Source organism: Rhipicephalus microplus, chromosome X (genome assembly GCF_043290135.1).
Source record: "Rhipicephalus microplus isolate Deutch F79 chromosome X, USDA_Rmic, whole genome shotgun sequence".
NCBI lineage: Eukaryota > Metazoa > Arthropoda > Arachnida > Ixodida > Ixodidae > Rhipicephalus > Rhipicephalus microplus.
Window position 1 is genome coordinate 144,574,274 of NC_134710.1, and position 19,839 is coordinate 144,594,112.

Here is a 19,839-nt window from a genome sequence, read left to right on the forward strand (position 1 = left end):
GTGACTTTTGGCCCTCACTGATGAGCGTTGGCAGAATTTCGTCTTGCGGGATGAGGCGTGGGTGCACATTTATGTTGCGTCACGGCTGGGGCAGGGGGCGAGTACAAGTGTAGGAGGGGGGGGGAAGAGAGGGGGCAAGTTCTGGGTGGCTTAAGGGGAAGAAGTGGCCTGTTGCTCCCTTCAGCTGATGTCCATGCCTCCAATGCTTGACAGTATTGCAAAGTGGAGCAGCCACTGGTGAGCAAGCAAAAACAGAGTGTATTGGAATAAAATTGCAAACAAGTAAACAACAATACAAAACAAGACAAGAATAGCACAGAAACTGAAACAGTGCTTTGTGAAACAAGAATGCAAGCCACTCGCCCCAAGGAGACTCTACTAGTGTGTTCCGAAAATGAGAGGGGGCATTTTTGATAACAAGGGATTCAATTCACATATATTATGACTCCCAAGTGGTTTTTGCAACAGGCTTCTAGCCATCACCAAAATGCACTATGGCTCGTTAAATTTTGACAATTAGAGGATAGGGGTTTTCAGTGAACAAAGGCCATTGTTTTAGGAAGGCAATTTTAATAATGCATGCCCCCCGCACCAAAAAAAATGAGGTTCAGAATATATGTATGCATAGTTTTTCATTTTCCGTCTTGGCATATGAACCTTATGCGCATGGTGGACACATGAGGAGACCTATATGCCAGCGTGTTTCCCCAAAGTGATTGAAAAGTATTACATGCTCAATGTCCCGGTGAAAAGCAAAACAAAAGCAAAGGCACGATAGCTATCGATATCACATGCCGACAGTTATTAAATTATGACATTGCGTAGTTGTACATTACTCAGTAGCGGTTTTAATCTGATTTCATAAAACCTGCGCAGATATTTTGTATTCCGTCGAGTTGTTTAATGATAGCCATGATACAGGAATATAAGCTTCAAAGTGTTAGCCCGCATTCATGCTTCAGAAGAAAGGCAATATGCATAGTTCGACGTACTGCCGATGTATGCCTCACAATTAGGCCCACAGAGCCATGATCCGAAACCGAACTCACTTGGGAAACTTGTACTGCAAAAAAAAAAAAACGGCAAACGTGCTCACGGCTACTACAGTGGAAAAATTTGCGCCCTAAAATTTCCTCTCATTCGAACAGTATAGGACACAGCGCACAAAAAGTCTCGACTCAATTGTGCTTGTGCTCGCTAAAGTGCCCGCAATTTAGTCAGCTCCAAATAATTTTCCCACTTTACTCGACGCTCATAGTTTTCCTTTAGAATAAGCCGTTTACTTTCGTTTGCAAACGGCGACCGAAACGGTCCTACGAGTAGCTGGGTCCATGGCGTGGCGCACGTTGGGAAATGTTCTCGGTGTCAAGTCATATCATTTCACTCCGACTCTCTCTTGTCTAGTTCGACGTATTCTCTTCCCTTCCTCTCTAACATTTTCGTGCATTATTAGCGTAAGGCTTATAGCGTTGCGGCGAAGGGGTCTAGCAGTCTCCGGTTTGCTCTTGGCGCACTTGGCCGCGTCTGGCGACGGTATTATTGAGAGTAAAATAAAGAAAAAGTGGAAGTGGACCGGATGTCACGTCGTTTGCGATCCGTTTGAGCACGCGGACAAGGAAAAAAGACGGCTAACAAGGGAAGAGAAGAGAATGAGAAGAGACAACAAATACACGGGGCATAATCAGGGGTTGCAGCGGCCACCGAAGAAAGCGAGTGCAGCGCCCAGTGAAGTTGGCGCCAAGGCTGAATCATTTTCCCAATATTGTTGTTGTGAAATAGGGGTGGGTAAACTGAGGAGGCAAGCTTACTTTTTTTCCCTGGTGGGAGTATTTTAGAGACGCGTGTTTTTTATCCAAATTTCGTGGTGCAGTTTTGCGTTGCGTGCGTATTTTTCCTTGAATGTGTTGACGACAAACAGTTCTTTACTCGTGAAAAAAACAAGCCATTTTGCGAGTGGTCACTCATTATTCTCGACGCCTATGTCATGGTAAAAATTAACAAACACAATGTGTACTGAAAACGCGGCGGGTGAAGCTCAATGAGCTTTTAGGAAATGAGGTAATAAATTAGGAAACAAGGTATTACTTACCTTCGCTTTTTCTGGTTATGCCTGCCTTGAAAAGTATGGTCTCTAAAGTAAACCACAGGTTGGTATGCGCCACAGAAATTGGGCAAGGTTCATCAAGGCCGATGAAATGCTAGCGCTAAACGAACTCTCCACTCGGCGAAGTAGAGCCCGGGAACCTTGAGAAACTGAAAAAAAAATAAAGATATATTTGTAAAAAGGAAGGGAAACTATAAATAGAGAGACACAAAAAAAGTGACAGGTACAAATAGAGGAAATAGTCATGAAAAGATAGAGAGAGCGTAAGAGACGTAGAAAAAACACAAAGAAAAAACAGACACAAAACAGAGTTATAAAAACAGCGAGGAAGACCAAGAGAAGAAGAAAAAAAAGAGAAAGAAAGAGAATCAAAAAAGAAACTGAAAATAGAAAAAAACACAACAAGACATGAAGAGAAATAATAATAATTGATGTGGTTGAACGTTGAAAAACCACAGTCTCATGATGAGAGACTTAGAAAATGAAAGGAGGATAAAGAAAAACAAATAAGGAAAGGCAGAGAAACAGAGATAGAGAGAGAAAAAGCAAAAGAGAAATAAAGACGGAAAGGCCAAGAAAGAGAAGGGAAAGAAAGAAAGAAAGAAAGAAAGAAAGAAAGAAAGAAAGAAAGAAAGAAAGAAAGAAAGAAAGAAAGAAAGAGAGAAGACAACAAGGAAAGCCATTCATATTGGCTCTTCTTTTAGGCTTGCCACTACAAGTGCGAAGCTGCCATAATTTTTTTGTCTATTTGATAGATGCGCCTGAAAAACCGAGGTTTTGTATGCTGGATAGCCAGTTTTTACTGCCTTTAATTATGTATATACTACTACTTCTACTACTACTACTACTACTACTACTACTACTATAATAATAATAATAATAATAATAATAATAATAATAATAATATAAATAATGTTAGCACGAGGGCTGAGGTGAGGCAAGATGCACGTTCGGTACTATTTCCACTCAAATAGTCGGCCTTTCAGGCAGATTTTCTTAAGGTACTTCACAGACGTTGGGGAGGCCACCTAGGGTGTTGAAGAATGAAGTTGAACTGACAACTACGTCCCCGCGCTGCACCTTACTTTTAGATGCGGAGCATCTTATACTCGCGCCTTGTAGTGCGCCGTCCGCGCCGTCCGCGCCGTCCGCACCGCTTCTCAAACATTCGACAGCTGACGCGCGCGCATGCGCCGTCGCGCCGTCGCCCACTCTTCCACCATCTGTGCATCCCTTCCTCCTCTACACACCGCGCGCGCTTCACTCCTCCACCATCTGTGCACCCTTCCTCCTCTACACACCGCGTTCGACATCTACAATTCTCCTGATTCTCCAGTGGACGCGCATGTGGCGTCGCGCTTCGAGAACATTCAACAGCTGACAGTGCATGCGCCGTCGTGCTGTATATATACTCAAGGTCGGCGCTCGCTCGCTCAGTTGCCGCTCGTCGGTTGGTTTGTACGGCGCGTCGACGTCCAAGGTCGCGGTGAAATGAATTCCAACGAATCCACAAACACAATGATCGACGTCCCTTCGACCAGCGCCGCCCTTTCGCATACGTGTGTACGTGTTCACTCATTTAACACCCCCTCCTACAACCACGTTAACCAATTTAGCCATCGACCCAAGTAAGTCGCAATTTAACACCCCATTTCACAACCACGTTAACCAATTTAGCCATCGACCCAAGTAAGTCGCACTTTAACACCCCGTTAACCAATTATATGGTCCGCATCCTCCTCAGTGTTCCCCCGAGGGAAGCTGCGGGCAATTTTTTTTTTACAAGTAATTGTATTGGAGGGCAGCTTGGCACACAAACGGGTGGTACTGGCGGCTCCCCTTCTCTTACACCAATTAAGAATCTGAAATACGTGGCCCGTGGCTCACTCATCACTCTGTTCATTCGATATATGTATAAAATAAATAAGTACATTTACGAACAAACCATGCATGACTGGTCTTAAGCATGTTTATTTTTTCGTGAGGCACGCACCCCTGCGTTTTAACGTCTTGACACATAACCGTGAAATTAAACTCAAAGTCGGCATCGAAATTTTGGTCATTTTGGAGATAGAGAATGGTGTCGTTATTTTGCTCATTTCCTGGAATAAATTTTTTTCAGAAATGATCACTATATGATAAATGTGATGATATATGGAAGGCCTCTCGGAAGGCAACGTTAGCTGAAATATTCACAGACGACTCTCCCACCCACACCCCTTGCTTCTGCAATCTTCGCTACCGTGGCCCTTCCGGAGCAAGTTTTCGTGGCTGTGGTCCACTAGTGTAGGTGAGGTTGATACCCCTGTCTTGCGTAATCGTTATCAACGTATAGTGCTGATAAATCACGCAAATATAAAAGTAGGTGCGTGGATGAACACTCACCCAGCTGTAGATTCATTACTTTGTTGGAAACAAACGATTACTCCCTATAGGAGTTCACACGACATAAACATTCACACAAACGAAATTTCCATACGTAACAGAAGAGTTCACCAAAATGCAGACAGCGGGAAGTTTTTCGCCAACTGCCACGCTCTAAATAGAACTGCCATATTCGAGAATACAGATGCTACGTAAACACCAGTACACTACGAACATGTAGCCGCTGGACAGAGAAATCAGGCAGCGCCCTTTCTTCGCGCAGACACAAAGCACGCAGCTACACCCTCCTGAACATGTTTCCGCGTTCCAACGTGTAAACATGGCGCGAAACAAAGTTAGATGATTATGTTCTACAGATGTTGCCGCCATTATTATTCCGCACGAGTGAGTGCCATCAAGTTACGCAGAGGTATACCACGCGCAGCGCAAATGATACATTCTCATATCCTTGTTGGGATGAAGCTCTTGCCACGGCCACTTGAAAATTCATTGCCAACACCCACACTCAAGCGAGTACTCCCTTCACAAACGTCCCGCACTTACCTTCAAATCAAAGGTAGAAGGGAAGGCGGCACTCGTTCGGTAGTGTAACACTTCTCAGAGAGGCGGAGCGCTATTATCTGGAAACTTTTAGAATACCCGGGGTCTATTGTGGGCGTTAGCGTGCGTGTCTTAATAACGTCCTGCACACAGCCTCACAAAATGAACTCTTGAATGAAGTCAAACGTCGAAGTCATTGAAAATGTCATTACCCGTCAAGTATTACACATGACCGCCTTGTTTTTCTTCTTTTCTCCTCATTTTCCTTACGATTACCCCATCTGCCCGTGCACAGTAGCAAAGAATACTGTTAACCTGGTTTATCGCTATGCATTTCTTCCATTGTTGATTTAGTACTTTTCCTCTCTAGCATTCGGGAAGTTAGTTTTTCATTCACGTTTTTCGTTATTGGGGTGTCACTCGGAGGAATGTTCTGACACAGTTGTAAAAAGTGACTCTCTCCGTGTCTCGTCATAGTTTATGTGGTGACAATGAGCAAATGAAGTTCTACCTAACTCCTGAACTCCCTGGACCCAGCTCTGACCAACAGGCAATCGCCTGCCTTAACGTCGCTGCTGGTATACGGAGACAACAAAACTAAAACTAGAAGTTAGTCGAAATGGTTGCATCAAGATTTTTGGTAGCATCGCAGCCTTAGAGGCTTGGTATATAGACCACTGTTGCCTTTATATGGTTGCAAAAGCTGCCTTTTGCCTCCATGAGCTCAGACACAATGCCGTGTGGAAAATAGAGAAAGATAGTCATGATGCTGAGGTGCTAGGCGGGATGACTTCTAGACGTTACAGCGAAATGCAAGCGATTGCAATCACGAAACGTTTCTCTAAATTTGAATGACCTAAACTGGCTACTTGCGTGATCCAAATGCGTGGAACAGAAGTATACGCTTCGTTTTGGCCAACGTTACTTGAATTATATATACGTTCATGCCTCTTAGTACGGTCGTGCTACTCACTGAGAAGATGACAATTTTTTTTTATTTCACGAACCTTCCTCCAGAGTGGGGGCCTCCGAAGACCTAGTATGCTATGAACTAATGGTGCACGTTCATAAAATACTGTAGCTCTTACTTTGCAGCAGCGTTTCCGAAGCATCCAATACATTTGTCGAACTATGCGTACACAAGCACGAACACCACAGCGTCTCCCCTTTAACGTCCTCGTGAAAACAGTGCAACAACGTCAAACGGCCATGCGATCGCGTTTTATAATTAAAGCTGCAATTACACGCGTCGTGATTTTAGTAGCAGAAGCCCGTTCCATGTCGTTTCATGTTTGGTAGAGCCAAAACAGCGATTGCACTTTCGGTATATTGCAAAATAAAAAAACGAGCATCTGATAATTTCAGTTCATTGTTCACGATTATGAAGACTGTGAACGATATATAAGGATGCTACAGCCACTAATGTTTATTAAAACATATTAGAACAACGATGACGCCTGGGAGAGCAGTGCCTTACAGGACATATTTGAAGGAGTCGCAGGCAATTAAGGCAACGCCCAGTACATGAGCAGACACTAACAACGCCTGTGGAGCCGCAGTTTCTGCCCACAGCCACTGCAGTTTGCGCAAACCATACAGTCAAACCATTGCGTGTTTTATGATGTCGTATTTTGCACTGGGTTTTTGCATCATGAAGCTTAACTATCTCACCCATTTTTTTACGCTGCTGCAGCTCATTGCGTGTTATGCGGGAATGATATGATAGTGTATAAAATCTACGAAGTAGTCGATAGTGCGTAATTTATTACGTTATATTTTTGCACTAGCCAATTCTCATATAGTACAAGGCATGTGAAAATATGCATGTTTGTAATCTCTTGCACGTTTCACTGTGACTTGGCACGCACAATGTGCACGATCTTGTCGCCGAAAACGAAGTGCCGCAGGAATAAGGCACGGCGTCCACTCACGCAACGTGCAACTTTAAATCATTGCTTAGTGCGCAGAGAATCCGCACTGGCCAAGAGGTGCTACGGCAGTCTGAGTGTTCAAAACTGGCAAGTGCTGTAGCAGACCGATAAAGACACAACAAACGTGATGAAACATTTTAAACGATTACTGATATGCACGTTGCATCAGAAATACATGGCGCCCCTCGTGCGCCTAGTGAACCGCAGCCCTTTCACAAATGGGCATATGATGCACGACGTTCTGATTCACCGCTTCTCAATCGGGTCGCACGCTGAACACGTCTGTTGTTAGGAGCTAATTCGCTGTAACGAAACAGCAGCATGTGTTACAGAAGCTATTACCTACGTCTACAAGTTGTGTGTTGCTGAACGACGCTGGTCCCCACGTGAAGTTGGAACTCTTTTTTTTTTCTCAAGTTCCCATTCCAAGCACGTCACAGAAGCATGGGCTCAAACCCCAAGGTTGCCGGTGACGAAAGATCTCACAGAGCGGTACGTGAGTACATCGCTTGTGCTCAAGATTGTTCGCGGACTACCTTCGTATTTCCATGAGCGCTAAAGTGGCTCTACATGGATAATGGAAATCGTAGTCTTTATAGTTCGGTAAAACAAAAATACGCCACACTTTGCCTCACAGGTACAGTGGGAAAGCTAGTCTAGTAGGCTGAACTGAAATGAACTTCACTTGAACAGGTGTAACAATCACAATATTACATAACTTACAGGAAGGCTGCCCAACTCTTGTGTTTATTATTGTTTTGAAGGTGATTGATGCAGCGGCGGCTGCATATTGATCAAGCCGAAATTCGAAACGCTCTTCCACTCGAAGACATGGCGTGCAAACCCGCACACAAGACTGAGGTCAAGCCACTTCAAACTCCGGCGTTTGTGGTGTCTTAACCTCGGTCTTTTGTCTATCTTTGTTCACTCTGTATTTTAGCATCAATAAGCACCAACTAGCTCTGCTTACTGTTATTCTAATCGGCCACTTGGCTTGTGTTGGAGTTGATGCTGGTTGCTTTTGTGGTGGTCACTGCAGGACCCTCGATTGCAGCATCTGTGTTGCTCCTGTGTTGGTTCGAAAGCAATCAATTACTGAAACGACATTGACGCGAAAGTCTCTTCTTTTTTTCGTATTTTGTCCTCTTCATTCAAGGAGCCTATACGTGTACACATGTTGCTATCGGCTACCAGTGCGGGCAGTCTGAAGGCATGCGCGTGCAGTGTATGCGCCGAGCATTCTTTTGCGTCCACCGCGGACGCATCGCAAGGCCAGGTGCATGTGTCGGCGACACGCTTCGCGTGGGTCACGCTCCCAGCATACATGGCCACCCAAGCGTGTGGAAATGGTTTCCGAGTATCATTAAATAAATGGGGGTTTTGTTTTCAGATTTCATATTTTTTCAGTCGAAGCAATATTGTGCATAGGTCATGCAGAACCCGCGCTGTTTTTACTTTGGTTTTCTACTGAGGTTTCTGCATATAAGCCTAGACAGCACTTGTTGCTCTATAGCGCAACAGCAGCCGCGTCACTCTTCGCAGATATTGATCTTCTCTGGCTGTATACATAACGTTAACGCATATGTTACGTCCTCCGTTTGCGAGAAACAGAGCGAGGAACCATGCATGCGGCTCTCGTTAAATCCTCCCGTTGGAAACGACTTGAGCAAAAGTCAAGTGCACGTGCAAGTTTAATATGCCGTTCTGCATGCCGTGAGCTGCGAGTTGAATAAAATAGTAGAGTTCATGTCGTTTTTATTGCCTTTCATTTTATTAGTTTTTTTTCACCGAAGGCAAACAAGTGCCACTTTCTTTCACGAAGTCCAAGAATCCTGATTCGTATCACATGAAACACTTTTATATTGCCGAATCTTTTTCCGCGTATGCATGCCTGACCTCATACGTTACAGGATGGTCTTCAGAGCAGTCTCGCACAGCTTCTGTGGACGCCGTGCCAAAAACATCTATACCAAGGATACGAAACTGCAGGCTCAGTGCGCAGTATATCGTTGTTTATTTGAGTCACGTGGTGCAGCTGGCTCGCTGAATCGTCATGCAAAACAGGGGGACTTACGCTGGCTGTTTCTCAGATGACTAAACTCGCAGTCGGGTGTCTCTCGGTTTTCTCTCCTCGCTCTTTGTATACAGCTTCGTTTTGGCGTAATGGCTTCTCGCACATGCGTATCGCGGCAGTCAGCAAAGCGGCGAGATCCACCCTTGAAGGCCAACACAATAGCAGACAAAGGGAAGAACAAGAAAGCTAGAGAGACGAAAGCAAAGCGACCACGCTTAATGTCGCGACGGCGGTTCAATCCGACGGTGGTGGCAGCAATTGACCCGGATTAGGCCGTGCGCGCTTTTCCTTCCGTCTGAGAAGATCGTCTCCGCGGCAGACGATGCATATCGGATTATTAAAATGTGAGCTTCTGCGTCCCCGTTCTCCCTGGCCGCAGATGCGCAGTCCTCGCAGAGCGTGCCGTCGTTGCAGCGTGATTTTCCTAGAAAGAGGCACCCGAGCTCGCGCTCTTGAGTGGCACGTCCGCTTTTTTGATGTAGCAAGCTTTCAATCGAAGGCGTTCAAATCAGCCTTTTCAACTTTATCGACGAACTACGAGTGGGTTTCTTCAGTCACCTTTAAAAAAGTAGACAAAGGTGAAAATGTGGAAATATGTAAACAATATTTATTCTAGCGACTTGCAGCTGACTTTTTATTTTGAAGAAAGTAATAACAATAACGATAATACCTGCGGTTTTATGTCCCAAAACCACAATACGATTGTCCGAAACGCGTTGTGGAGGGCTCCGGAACTTTCGACCGTCTGGGGCTATTCAACGTACACTAACATCGCACAATGCATGGGCCTATAACATTTCGCCTCCATATAAATACGACCGCCGCTTGAAGAAAAGAACATGAACCGTTCTGATAACCTATAAATCTTATTGAAATGATGTTGCTGGATAGTGCACAAAATACACGGAGTCCTTATTGGATAAAAGTGACCGGGGGTAGGTCAAACTACGTTCTTTCTGCGGGTGGTGTGCTCCCGTGGGAAAAACTGCATGCTTGTAATATCAAAACAATTGATATTTGCCTTTCCTGATCATTAGTATTGTATACGGTCATTGACACTGTCAACCGGAGGTGAGTGTTGCAAAGTACCAACAGTCTGTAGGTGTGGGAACTGTTTAGTTAAATATGTTTCTGTTTGGTATCATGCACACGCGGAAAAGGAGGCCTTGGCACACAGACCTTGGAGACCTCGGGAACACAGTGCACTTGCTATTTAAAAAAAAACGTTTATTTTGTCTCTAATACAGTTGTCGTATATTATCAATAGCATAAATAGGGCACACCCACAATTTTTTTATGTGTATAGTGCATTACTGAACTCTCAAATCTGCTGCGTGAAACTTTTCCTGGAGACCTGCAGCATGTATATATACATATGGCACCGCTACTTGTCAGACGGCGCCAATTCTAGGCCGACTTAACTATAGAGTGTCCGTTCTTCTATCCATCCGTTCCTAAGACGAATCGTCACCATAAAAAAATAAAAATGAATCGAAAAAGTCGAATTTCTTGTGTTGCTAGGCCCCCGCTCCTAAAGTGAGCGTCTTAAACACTATAGACTAGTAGGCACGTAAAGTATACACCTGTTTTTAGAAAATTTTTAAAGCATGAACTATACAAGCAAAGCGAATACATTCCACGATAAGCTCCAATTTTAGTTTTTTGGTATCCAGAAAGGTGTGCCATGTGCTTGACACACTTCAAACAAACTCATATGACATACACATCCTTACATGGTATGAATGTATCTGAAACACGAGTGAGTACTACCCATGGTGCGGTACAAGAGTTGGCAATGAACGTTTTCTATATGGAGTGTTCATTGAACTTCGTGGTAAAAGAATTAAAACGTTATGCAGGACCAGATTTAAAATTGCCACAGAAACGTGCACCATCGATAAATGGACGTCTTGAGGGGTAGTAGGACGTCTTGAGGGGTAGTTGGTTCATTCTATAAATGAAACTAAAAGCATAAAACTTGACAGGGAAAACACGATAATCTTGGTGACCAGCGCCTTTCTTTGTGGTCCTTTTCAAGTTTTGCTTATTTGGTTTTCTTTACAAAAAATGTAAAGCCTTTTCGAAACTGTAATGCAAGACTCGAGTTTCGGGGGGCCAGATTCTAAACTGCTTGTTACGAACGCTGCCGAACGATCTAAGAAACATGCAAGACGCCATATCAATGCCTCAAAAAGAAAACGGCGTTCTAGTGACGCCTCCAACCGCTCCCAAAACGTGACTCTGCGTAGTGTTTTACAGCGAAGGCTGTTATAAGATCATAGCAAGAGCCGAGTCTGGCGCCGTAGTTGAAAGCCACCACCGCCAGAGTTCGTAACCATTATCTCACGAAATAAACAACCAACTGAATAAAAATTCCGAATACAGAACGGGAATCGAACCAGGGCCCTCTGCGAGGAAGACCGGTACTCTACCACTAAGCTACGCCGTTTTTTTTTGCGTGGTATTTAATAAAGCATTTGCGCATAAAGACAAAATCAAGCGAACAAAAGTACCATCAAATCGTGAAAATAAGCGCTCAAGCGTTACTCATAAACACTCAATGGCTAACACAGCGTGAGTTCCTCCATGGAGAGTTTTTCACATCGTGTTATGCAAACAAAAAAAGTAGTGAGGTCAAACAGTTCTCTAATATGGAGTACCAGTCCGGTCTAAAGTCTAGCTCGTCGTAAATGTTTTTGAGGAGAATAGCCATTTGAATTAAGTGTGTGCTTGAAGATGTGGTGGGCTCTGCAATGCGGTCTTGCATTTGTGTCTTCCACAAGCTGTGCTTACCCATTAGGAAAAACATATCAGATGGTACTTCATCAAGCGCTGTTGGTAGAAGATAACGTATTGTGTGAAAATTAATGATGAAACGTTTTTTTTAGGGCTCGCTGAAAGACATCCCAAAACAGTATGGCATGTTTGCAGCTAACAAAGCAATGTTCAGTCGTTTCCGGCACATCACATAGACGGCAGTTAACAGACGGAATGGAAATACCCTTTCTTTTTAACCATGTGTTTACCGCCAATGTTCCAGAGTGGAGTTTATATAGAAGAATGTTTTTGAATTCGGTGAAATGTGCAATTTGCGCACTCACTTCAACGCGTCGTGGCCTGGAAGATGTGAGTACAGTGAGCGGTGCAACGGAGGTGGGAAGAGTGTACTTAGTAAATCCTTATAGAGCACCTTGCGCGATACTGTGTACAGGTATTCTACAGAAAAGCGAGCTTTAAGAAACTGAACTGCGATGCAAACTTCCTGATTAATCCCCACAAGCATGGGCGTTCGGAGAAGTTTGATGAAACAATTAAATCTGGCAAGCAATCAACAAGTGTAACCTGCAAGAAGGAACGGATTACAGGATGTGAATTGTCTCGAAAAACGAAGAATTGTGACACTATTTGCCATAGATAAAGGTGTTTTAGTCCTAATCCACCCTCACTAACTGGCTTTAATATATTATCATGATCATCATCATCATCATCATCATCATCATCATCATCATCATTATCATCATCATCAGCCTGACTACGTTCACTGCAGGACAAAGGCCTCTCCCATGTTCCGCCGGTTAACCCGGTCCTGTGCTTGCTGCTGCCAATTTCTACCCGCAAACTTCTTAATCTTATCTGCCCACCTAACCTTCTGTCTCCCCCTAACCCGCTTGCCTTCTCTGGGAATCCAGTCAGTTACCCTTAATGACCAGCGGCTATCCTGTCTACGCACTACGTGCCCGGCTCATGTCCATTTCCTCTTCTTGATTTCAGCTATGATAACCTTATAATCCCCGTTTGTTCCCTAATCCACTCTGCTCTTTTTTTGTCTCTTAAGGTTACACCTACCATTTTTCTTTCCATTGCTCGCTGCGTCGTCCTCAATTTAAGCTGAACCCCCTTTGTAAGTCTCCAGGTTTCTGCTCCGTAGCTAAGTGCCGGCAAGATACAGCTGTTATATACCTTCCTCTTGAAGGATAGTGGCGATCTACCTGTCATAATTTGAGAGTGCTTGCCGAATATGCTCCACCCCATTCTTATTCTTCTAGTTACTTCAATCTCGTGGTTAGGCTCTGCGGTTATTACCTGCCCTAAGTAGACATAGTCTTTTACAACTTCAAGTGCACTATTACCTACCTCGAAGCGATGCTCCTTTCCGAGGTTGTTGTACATTACTTTCGTTTTCTGCAGATTAATTTTAAGACCCACCTTTCTGCTCTCCTTCTCTAACTCCGTAATCATGAGTTGCGATTCGTCCCCTGAGTTACTCAGCAATGCAATGTCATCGGCGAAGCGCAAGTTACTAAGGTATTCTTCATTAACTCTTATCCCTAACTGTTCCCATTCTAGGCTTCTGAAGACCTCCTGTAAGCACGCGGTAAATAGCATTGGGGAGATTGTGTCCCCCTGCCTTACACCCTTCTTGATTGGTATTCTCTTGCTTTCTTTATGAAGCACTACGGTAGCAGTTGATCCCGTGTAGGTTTCTTCCAGAATGTTTAAATATACTTCATCTACGCCCCGATTCCGCAGTGTCTGCATGACGGCTGATATTTCTACTGAATCAAACGCCTTCTCGTAATCTATGAAGGCTATGTATAGTGGTTGGTTATACTCTGAGCATTTCTCTATTACCTGATTGATAAAATGAATGTGGTCAATTGTTGAGTAGCCTGTTCTAAATCCTGCTTGTTTCTTTGGTTGATTGAATTCTAATGTTTTCTTTACTCTGTTAGCAATTACCTTTGTAAATAGCTTGTATACTACAGAGAGCAAGCTTATCGGCCTGTAATTCTTCAAGTCCTTGTCATCTCATTTCTTATGTATTAAGATGATGTTAGCGTTCTTCCAAGGCTCTGGTACCCTTCCCGTCAGGAGACACCTCGTAAACAGGGGGGCTAGTTTTTCTAACACAATCTGTCCTCCATCTTTCAGCAGGTCTGATGTTACCTGATCCTCACCAGCAGCTTTGCCTCTTTGCATGCTCTCCAAAGCTTTTCTGACTTCTTCTATCATTACTGGTGGGGTTGCTGCTAGTTCTTATAGTATTAAGGTCGTGGTTGTCTCGGCTACTGTACAGATCTCTGTAAAACTCCTCTATTTTAACTATCTTATCCATATTGGTAGTTATTTTGCCTTCTTTGTCCCTTAGTGCATATATCCGACTTTTGCCTATCCTAAGTTTCCTTTTCACTGCTTTGACGCTTCCTCCGTTTTTCAGAGCGTGTTCGATTCTCTCCATGTTATACCTTCTTACATCGCATACCTTACACCTATTAATCAACTTCGAAAGCTCTGCCAGTTCTTTTTTGTTTGTTGTACTTGAGACTTTCATGATTTGACGCTTCTTAATTAGGTTCTTCCTTTCCTGGGAAAGCTTGCCAGTGTCCTGTCTAACTACCCTGCCTCCAACTTCCACTGCACACTCCGTAATGATACTCGTCAGATTATTATTCATTGTATCTACGCTAAGGTTGGTTTCCTCACTAAGAGCCGAGTACCTGTTCTGCAGCGACACTCTGAATTCCTGTACTTTCCCTCTCAGTGCTAGCTCATTGAATGGCTTCTTGCGTATCAGTTTCTGTCGTTCCTTCTTCAAGTCTAGGCGAATTCGAGACCGTACCATTCTATGGTCACTGCATCGTACCTTGCCAACCACTTCCACATCCTTCACGATTCCTGGCTGTGCAGTCATTATAAAGTCAATTTCGTTCTTATTTTCGCCATTAGGGCTCCTTCATGTCCACTTGCGGTTTTCTCGTTTTCGGTAGAAGGTATTCAAAATCCGCAAATTATAGCGTTCTGCGAATGGACCATATGCGAAATTGCTTTGTGCTCTGGCAACACTGCGCATTTTGACCCCGCTGCCATTTTAATGTGGGCGAGTGGTCGACGGCAACGCGTTCGCTAGTACGACCGTATGACTCCTGAACACTTGCTTCACTGCGCTGAGCTACTGCGATGGCCACACCAAGACGTTTCCCAGTGGCCGAACATGTGATGTGGACAAACTGTTTAGGAATCTTGCCACATTTTGCCACTTGTATTTTAATGCATATTTCGGAAAGTGGTGGAAGGATACCTACAAGATATAAGGAAACAAATATTAAGTGCGACGTCATGAGCTAGGTTTCTCTTAGCTGTTTAAACGATTGTTGTTTACAAACACAGGCACTATCACGAATTCATCTCACAGGGAATAGAGGTCACACTTTTATGTGCATTGCAGGACTAATGATGCACTTGTAATGTGACCCCCTCCCCCTTAGTTTTTTCTGCGCACACTCCCGTTTCCTAGCAGCCTTTCCTAGATATGGCCCTTCACAGCAAGCCTTAAGAGGCATTAGTCACTTGTGGACACTCTAGGGAATTTAAATCAGTTATTTTTTATATCTAAGTAGCTTCAAAGGTTTCTATGAGCTGTTAGTGTAAGGCAGCCAAAATGCTGAATCCCACACAACTTATGGCTGTCTCCACAGCCGTATGTTTTATAATGCAAATGAAACATTTTTCAAGTGAGGTGAGTTGCAACACAAAAAAATAGCTGCAATGCAACTGAGCCAAAGAGACTAAAATGCAGAGAATGAATCCCGTCTTATGAATAAATAGGACTGCCGTGCTCAGAACTCATGCAGAACGTCATTCAGTCAAGCCCTGGCGATACTCATGGTGTCAGTTTTCGAAACCTACGGCAGTGCACCCTGCTATCTTTTCGAATTTATTTCGCTGGTAAAGAAAAATTAGTGAGAAGCCCCAATGGAAAACTTGCGTCCGCGCACGTTGGGGGAATTGAAGTCAAGTGCCTGAGCAGATACTTTTCTGTTCCAAAGTGGGCATAGCCCTTATCTTCCGAATGACTGTTTTATTGCTGCGGGGTGACCGTACTTGTAGACACAATGGAGCTTGAAGGCGGACAAGTAACCGAGCTGCCTTTCTAGGATGCGTGTACGGCATGTTACTCGGAGTAGCGGAAGCTCTGCACGTCTCTGTGCGCAATCACCTTCAAAAATAACATTTCTACGTCGTCTACCTACATGGTGTAATCTCGTCACAAAAAAGCCCGTCCAAACAGTTCGGTTCTGTCACACTAGTTACTTCACCAGCAGTGGCGGACTCTCTATTCGACTGCAGGGAATTTCCGGGGCTCTTCGATTTACCATCTCAGACTCACCGCGGATAGACTGCGGGTAGTCCAAGGCTTTCCCGAAGTCATAAAAAATTTTGAATGCCGCACAGCTTCTCAGCGAGTTCGAGACGGTAAATCGAAGAGCACCACTGTCGTGTAGAGGCCTGAAGTAGTGAAAACACCTCGCCGCAAAGCTGACAAACCTATAAAAACATGGCCTGCCCGCGTAACACAGAAAAATGGTTAGTCCTGCATTGCTCTTGTGCAGCCCGCGCACCGCGGAGATACATGCATCCTAGACTATGCCCATAAAGCTTGTGTACGTCATACCCTGTTTTGCGTTTAAATGATCGCTGCAAAATCGTAATTCATGCCACATATCCTGCTCCTATCGCTGTCTGTGACTCCGCGCTGCTTGCACAGCGGCACACAGCAGTGCACTGGAATTTCGCCAGCAAAAAATTCTGACTGCGACAGTCGAAGCGTTGAAACGCGTACATTCGCATGTGGGTCGCCCGCGCGTAGGGGTCAAGCCTCGCCAGCATCAAAATGGCGAATATGGTACCTGCTGTGTTCACTAGATGGCGCTGTTAATTTCGCATATTGCCTATTCTACTAGTAGCTCTCCCCTGGCGTTTCTAGTGCCGATGCCATAATCTCCTACTGCCTGGTCTCCAGCCTGCTTCTTCCCTACCTTTGCATTGAAGTCGCCCATCACTATAGTATACTGTGTTTTTACCTTACTCATTGCCGATTCTACGTCTTCATAGAAGCTTTCAACTGAAGCGTCATCATGGCTGGATGTAGGCGCGTAAGCCTATACTACCTTCATCTTGTATCTTTTATTCAGTTTAATTACAATACCTTCCACCCTTTCATTGTTGCATGGGCTTAAAAGTACAAGACCCTATAAAAGTAGCGAAAATCTGATGAAAGCGTTGTATATAGAATCTTGCGCAATGAATAAGTTGCAATACATAGTAAAGCTTTATCGCTAAGAAAGTGTTGCAAGCTTCAGCTCTCCCAAAAATTGAAAGTTGATAGGGAACGAATGTCTGGGCCTGTCGTTCAAGCTTAGGGATGCATTCCTTCCAGTAATGCGCACTGAATCTATATGCAAGAAATGGTACAACGAGGTATGTTGGAGGAGTTCTTGTCCAATTAATCCCTGCAGAGAGATTCGGTGTGCTACCCCACAAGCCAAACCACTGTCCTAAACTTTTAGTAGCATTTAAACAAGCTCCTGATACTACGCCAAACTTTTCAATAGTATATACCACACCTTCGACACTTGGCTTATCTGTGCGAAAAAAATGCGACATCGTCTGCATAAGCCAATACTTTAACGGCACTGCCTAATATACTGAAGCCACGAATGCAACTCAACTGTATTATGCTTAAGCACAGTGGTTCTAGTTAAAGTGCAAATAGAAGAGGTGACATCGGGCATCCCTGTTTTACAGAAAAGCGAATAGAAACAGGCTTGGAGAGTTGGCCATTAACTATCAGACGAGTTGAGCATTCATTATAGCATATTTTAACGCTTTTAAGAACCACTTTGTCAACGTTGGCTTGTTCGAGAAGAAAAAAAAAGGAAGGAATGACGAACACGATCAAAAGCTTTTGCAAGGTCTACCTGTAGCATTGCAAGATGTTTTTGAAAACCATGACAGTATTGAAGCACTGTTCGAGCGACATAAGTATTGGTTTGTATGGATCGAACCTTTATCCCACATGTCTGATGAGACCCACTGAGGATCGACATAGCAATTGCAACATATTTGCTAATACTTTTGTGAAAATTTTGTAGTCCACGTTTGACAGCGACATTGGTCTGTAGCTCTCGATGCAGCGAAGTTTTTCTTTGTCAGTTGTTTTTGGTATTAACACAGTGTGACTTTTGCAAAAATATTGTGGGAGTGTATCCTTGTCATAACTCATTTGAAAAATATTCAGCAATATAGGAGCAAGCGTTTTTTTGAAAGCTTTGTAAAATTCGCCTGAGATGTGATCAGGGCCTGGTGTTTTTTGAATAACGGCAAGTTGTCGATTGCTTGCTTAATTTCCTGTATAGTAATGGGTCCATTAATGACTGCACAATTATTGTCCTTCAAGGGGTTCACAAGAGAAACAAAACTAGCCTTGAGGTTAGCGTCAGGTTCATCAGAGGAAGAGCTAAATAAACTGTTATAGTACTTTTTGAACGCCAAAGTAATGTCTCTATTGTCGTTTATGAGCACATTGTTAGAGTACAAGTCTGGAATAACTTTAGAAATCGCATGGCGTTGCTCATCAACTAAAGCTTGGCGCGTTGGTTGCTCAGAATTTAAGGTGTGCTGGTTCCGAGATCTAATACATGCCCCTTGGTAGCGAGCAGCATCATATCTCTGTAGTTGGCACCTGATATTCTCAATGTCTTTGATGTACTTTGCCGGCATTGCGCATTCCATCTCATAAAGAGTGCAAAGGCTTTTAAGAAGCATCTTTTCATCATTATTTCTATAGAAAGACTTAACAGCACCGATTTCTAATGATATGACACGAACTTCTTATTTAAAAAGCTCCCATGCAGCGAAGATATGCAAACCAATCGAAAAGAATTGTCTCATTGCTATCAGGACACGATTCATGAATTCCTGATCACAGAAGAGCTTCGCATTCATTTTACAAAGGTTCCACTGGGGACGGAATTGTTTGTGACGATTTTTACCCATTTGCGCTATGACAATACAATGGTCTGAGAATGATACAGCTTCGGTGCTGCAGCACATTTTACGAGATAGGAGTGATGAGGACACGTAAATCCGGTCAAGGCGAGCATGAGAACTGCCTTGTACTCTTGTATATGCCGTTGCCCGATTCGAGACCCCAATGTCAATTTGTCCTGCATTATCTACAATACCGGATAAAAGCTCGCCACTCCTGTCTCTCTTTCCAGATGGATTTCAACGACCAATAGCTTCACAAAAGCAGTTGAAATCTCCCGTAAGTACCATGCATCTGTCGACGTCAATTAAATTACGCACTTTTTCAAATAATTCAAGTCGTTTCGAAACCTCAACAAACACATTGATAATTCACCATGGCGCTCCTTGCATCAAAAAAATCACAGCATATATACCTGCCCTCTTGATCAACACTAGTGCAGAATGCTGAACAGGGTAGGCTCTTTCTCAGAAATAACCAACAGCCCGTGGATAAACCTTTCGCATGTGAGACACACACATTATATACTGAGACAGAAAAGTTCGCAGGGCCTTTTCGGTCTCTTCCTCGCTCTCTATTTTTGTCTCTTAGATGCCGACAAAGTCGAGACGCTTCCGATTGAGAAGTCTACAGAGCTGTGCCTGTTTCTGCGAAGACCTAAGGGCGCATACGTTCAAGGTAGCAAAGATGAGTCGCTCAGACTGCGCCATGGTGACTACCTTCCGATGCGCTTATCGTCCTACTTGATTAGTCCCAAGAGTTGGCGCTGAGGCTTCGCATGAACCCCCACCAGGCCTCCTAGATCGGGATCGGCGACACTTCCCCTTGGGCTTGGGCTTTCGGCGACGGCGTGACTTCCTAGTCACTGACGCTGGGTCACTCCCTTTGCTTGAATCCGAGCTGTACGATGCGCGACGTTTCCGTATTGCTGCATTCATAGAGATCTGTATATCCTCTTCTGACACTGCACTATGAT

General features: G+C 44.0%; 1 protein-coding gene across 1 annotated transcript in view; it reads left to right on the top strand.

Moving 5' to 3' along the window:
* The window catches only part of LOC119176929 ((Lyso)-N-acylphosphatidylethanolamine lipase), a 430,246-nt gene that overhangs the window by 341,129 nt on the left and 69,278 nt on the right, over positions 1-19,839 (top strand). The window contains exon 6 of the mRNA XM_075877929.1: positions 19,096-19,142. Coding sequence (XP_075734044.1) covers positions 19,096-19,142 — 47 coding nt within the window. The remainder of the gene's footprint in view (positions 1-19,095; positions 19,143-19,839) is intronic.